The sequence below is a fragment of the Orussus abietinus genome, unplaced genomic scaffold (assembly GCF_000612105.2).
Source record: "Orussus abietinus isolate OABI.00-Male unplaced genomic scaffold, Oabi_2.0 scaffold24, whole genome shotgun sequence".
Classification (NCBI taxonomy): domain Eukaryota; kingdom Metazoa; phylum Arthropoda; class Insecta; order Hymenoptera; family Orussidae; genus Orussus; species Orussus abietinus.
In genome coordinates, this window is record NW_019394437.1 from 90537 (window position 1) to 95204 (window position 4668).

The 4668-nt window shown below is 48.1% G+C and overlaps 1 protein-coding gene and 1 non-coding gene across 2 annotated transcripts; one reads left to right on the forward strand and one right to left on the reverse strand.

Moving 5' to 3' along the window:
- Positions 1–332: 332 nt before the first annotated feature.
- On the reverse strand, positions 333–405 carry Trnaf-gaa. Its single transcript has one exon. It is a non-coding gene; the product is annotated as a tRNA-Phe (tRNA).
- Positions 406–869: 464 nt separating this feature from the next.
- Positions 870–4252, forward strand: LOC105701788 (serine-threonine kinase receptor-associated protein). The gene is made up of 5 exons (XM_012428859.2): positions 870–1194; positions 1600–1898; positions 2001–2230; positions 2705–2841; positions 3008–4252. The coding sequence occupies exons 1-5, from the start codon at positions 1080–1082 to the stop codon at positions 3217–3219; spliced, it is 993 nt and encodes a 330-aa protein (XP_012284282.1). The 5' UTR covers positions 870–1079; the 3' UTR covers positions 3220–4252.
- The last annotated feature ends 416 nt before the right edge of the window (positions 4253–4668 follow it).

Consider the following 4668-nt stretch of genomic DNA (forward strand, 5'->3'; position numbering starts at 1 on the left):
GGTTTTCCGAAATCATTAGGGGGGAATTATGACACTCGGTAAAGGGAAACGAACTGCGAAACTCCTTACCGAGTCCTATTTCCATAAATCCGCCAAAACTTCGGATCGCAGAGGTTTACACGAGGCTTACACGAAGTAGGAAAAGTTGGAGATTGTATGAGACGAGACGAAACCGGAGAAAATGTGTAGAGGTTTTGGGAGGAAAATTGGAAAAGGAAATGTCGATCCGCAAATTAGCTGCGAAGTAGAATTCAATTAAAATTAAACTTCTGCTGCCGATGTTTACAGACACTACCAAGGAATTGATTCATGGCGAATAAAAAAAAAATATTTGCCGAAACCCGGGATCGAACCGGGGACATTTAGATCTTCAGTCTAACGCTCTCCCAACTGAGCTATTTCGGCTTCTTATCATCTCATACCTAAATAATCCACATAACCATCCAAAATTACATTTAATACTAAATAAATAATAATCACAACGTTCAAATAAATATTATTACCTTGTTCATTAAATCGGTACACTAAACATAGAACAGGGTGTCAAATTAATTTCGTACCGCTGAACTCCGTGGCTCCATCTCGCGGCAGGAGGTCGTGCTGCATAAATTAAAGCGTCGAATACTTTTCGAAATTATAATCACTCTACTTTTACCCTTCATGATTTTAATAACGTTGGGTTTCTTTGGTATTTCCATATTTCAGGTGATTAGAGTCAGACACTTTTAGATTTCTGTATGGTGTAGTCCCGACCGGTTGCGACTTGCCGATCGCTGTTGGCCGCCATCTTGATATCGGCCGAGTCTCGTCCGACGCCATTTTACCGACAGATCGGGTCTGAACAGATCTGAATTCGAACCCAGCGCCTCGACTGTCACCGCCGCTTCCGAAAATCATTCTCGGCAGCGCTCGCAGGGTCGAACGCGCGTTTCCGCGCGCGTTGCTTTCAGTTCCGCGCGGATCGCGCATCGGAACGGGGATTTTTTGGGAGTTTCGGGCGGTCCGCGTCGTCACGTCTCTCGGCCCTCGGCAGCGCGCGGCGACCCCGCCGAGCGAGACACCGGGTCCGTCCTGACATAATGGCGAGTCTGAGACAGACTCCATTGACCTGCAGCGGCCACACGAGGCCCGTTGTCCACCTGGCTTTCTCCGATGTCACGGATTCCGGCTACTACCTCATCTCCGCCTGCAAAGGTAAATTTTTCTAGAACCTCCTATGTGCCTCTAGAGGTTAGGTTCCCGGGTAACCGCTCGGCGCTCTCGTTGTCCTGCCCGGCGCATCCTTCCTCTCTCTTTCCGACCGTTCCCTCTTTGTTACTCGTATTCAATTACCCGATCGATTCTTGATCACCTTGGCCCACTTCCGCGAGCCGACTCCTCAAGGCTCTGGCCCGAGATCGAGGACAGACCGTGAGGCCGCAGGGACTAGGGCTCATCAACCAGGGTACCTTTCCATAGACTAGAATCCCATATCAGGAATAGTCGATAGGTCTCTGTCCATGCAATCGATGCAGGACACAGGATGACCCTAGCTCCTTAGCTTCTCTTAAATCTTGAGGTTGGGGACGCAAAATGATTGACAGTTTCTTATTTTTACAGATGGAAAGCCTATGCTCCGCCAGGGTGATACGGGTGATTGGATCGGCACGTTCGAGGGACACAAGGGTGCCGTCTGGGGAGTCGCGCTCAATCCTCAGGCAACTAGGGCTGCGACTGGGGCGGCAGATTTCAATGCCAAGGTGTGGGATGCCATCAAAGGGGAAGAGATCCAGTCGTTCCAACATAATCATATCGTCAAGACCGTGAACTTCAGTAAAGACTCCGATTACCTTTGTACCGGATCCAATGAAAAACTGGTGAAGATTTTTGACCTGAACAAGCCAGAAGCTGCACCGCAGGTAATTAATAATTGTTAGATTAATAATAAGTAACTATTTTTATACCTTCTTTATATGAAGCATCTCTTATTTTATTAAAATCGTTCTTTTATAATTTTACAGGTATTCTCAGGGCACACGGGTGGCATCAGGCACGTCACGTTCTTCAAGGATGACACTTTATTGGTCAGTTGTGCCGACGACAAGACCCTTCGGGTTTGGGACAGGGCTAGTGGCCAGGAAACAAAGAAGCTAACCTTCCCAGCCACTCCGAGCTCCATGGAAGTCTCCAGAGATGGAAATATCATTACTACCACTCATTCGAATATCGTCACCTTCTGGGACAGTAAAGAGTAAGTCATATTCCTGAGACTCCAAATCGGTAGTAGTATTTCATTGCCTCTCTCTGTACGTGGCGAAAAAAGTGGATTAAGGTTAGCAAAGGATCGGCATTAGGTTGGTACTTTCACAAGCGTCTGAGTAACAACTTCCTGGTAATATGTCCGTGAACACTCTTGATTCAACCTTGGCCTAACAGGAACTACTTTGTTTATTTCCCGTTGCTGGCTGATTTTCCTTCGACTCGAGGCTTTGGCTACCAAATTAAGGCCGAATCGTGTTTATACGGTGCACGTCCTTCGCAAAACCAGTCGTTTGTGCCGCACTCTGATATATGCGCCGGATGAGCCGCGATAACAGCGGCCCGATCTCGCATTTTACGAGTCTTCGCCATATTCGGGAGAATCCTTGTTTAAAAAAAATGCGAAAAGTTTCGCACGAGTGTAGGTTTGACGGACCTCCACTGACCAGTTCCTATAAATCTGCAGATTAACCAAGATTCGGGAATTCACCGTGCCGACTCAGGTCAACAGTGCGAGTCTTCACCCGGATTGTAGTATTTTCGTATGCGGAGGAGAGGACCTGAAGATGTACAAGTTCGACTATAGCACGGGAGCGGAGATCGGTGAGTGCCTTAGTCCTGTTCCTGGCAGTCTATACATTCGAAGGATCCTTGACCTACCAAACTTCTCATTTCCCTTTCTTCGCGACTCCGACCTTGAGTTTCAGAACCTTGTATCTTCGTACGAGAACCTTTATTGCCCATTTATCATGAACGCTGCTTGTTTCAGAATCCTTTAAGGGCCACTTCGGACCCGTCCATTGGGTGAGATTCTCACCGGACGGTGAGCTGTATGCTAGCGGCTCCGAAGATGGTACCCTGAGGCTTTGGCAGACCACGGTGGGCAAGACCTACGGGCTCTGGCGTTGCGTAGAACAGACCCCGGCCATCCAGGAGAACGCAGCCGTGTTGAACAACAAGCAGGAGGTTCCTGCGAGCTAGTCTTACCGGGACAGCGAGACTTCCGGCCCAAGGGAAACCGGGAAAGGATCGACAGGACGCGAACAATCCGCCGATAAACTCCTCAAGGACGTTCCTGGATCGCTATTGATCATCAGCCTGGATTAGCGGCTCGGCCGGCAAGGTCTTAAATCGAAAGCTTGGAGGACCACGAGGGATCTCGAGGTCCGGAAAAATCTTCCTCGTCGGGAAGGGATTCTAACGCGTGCCAGAAAACGCAAGGTCTCCGTTCCCGATGACCCTGACGTTCCTGAAGAGCTCCGACGCGACGTCCTCTGTTCTCCCCGGGGCCTGAAAGGAAATTACGCGGGGAGAGAACGGAGTCTACCCTGAGGATCGAACGGTCCGAGGGCCTTGTGACGTCGATGCGTGGACGATTGATTACGATTTATCTTGGAAGCATTTCTTCGGCGTGCTTGAATTCGCGGTGTAACTGAGAAATAAAGGGTGTAAGGTCGAGGCGAGAATCGAATGTATGACGCGCCGAATAGAGCGAATTCTCTCCCGGCCAAGGACGCGGGGTTCCTTGGACATGTGAATCACGTCTTAGGCCGACGATTTCGACATTGCATTACACATTTCGATGCCTTGCGTTTATTCGCTCTATTACGTGCTAACTCGCGGTATCCTTTAGCATTTTGCCTTTCGCTTTGTCAGCGCTCGACGCAAAGGTCAGCCTTACAGCCGCCATTAGCGACCGGACCTGGTTGTGTTTCGTCGCAACGGGTGGCGTGCGAATTTTAGAGCGATTTAAATTTACGCGATGCCCCTCGTCTCTTCCTTGCTTTTAAGAAAGGCCCTTTTACGAGATGTGTAAACCGCAGGTTAAGATTCGCTTCGTATGAGGATCGTTTAAAAAGATATAGAAAAAAAAAAAAAAAAAGACGTGTGTCGAATGCGGGGATTTTTCGGGAATTCGGGAAAATTACTGTGAATCTTTCGAAATTAACAGTTGTACGGTAAACTCTTCGGGGATTATTTTAAGATTTACTATACAATCGTGAACGTTTGGGAAGTGATGTCTTCGTGGTTAATTTAACGCCCCTTTAAAATTCAATCATTGTATTTCACCTTGTCGCAAGATCACGTAAGTCTTCGTGGCTTGATTAACGTTTGCCCGCGTAATGGACGCGAAGACGAAGGACATGAAAAACGCATAATTGCGTACCGCACCCGAATTCTAGTACGGGAGAACTATGCATGTATATATACAGGGCGACCAGCAATTATCCGGGTGATCGTTTAAACGAGAAACTGAGCCTGTCGAATGCAGTCATGGTTTTCCGAAAAAGAAAAGAGAGAAAGAGAGGAAAAAAAATAACAACAAAATGGCGTCAACATTCAGGGGTGTGCGGGATTCGGATTCCCGATTCGGCCAGGAATCCGGAATCAAAGACTCGATTTAAAGGCAGTGATCAGAGAATTGTACTT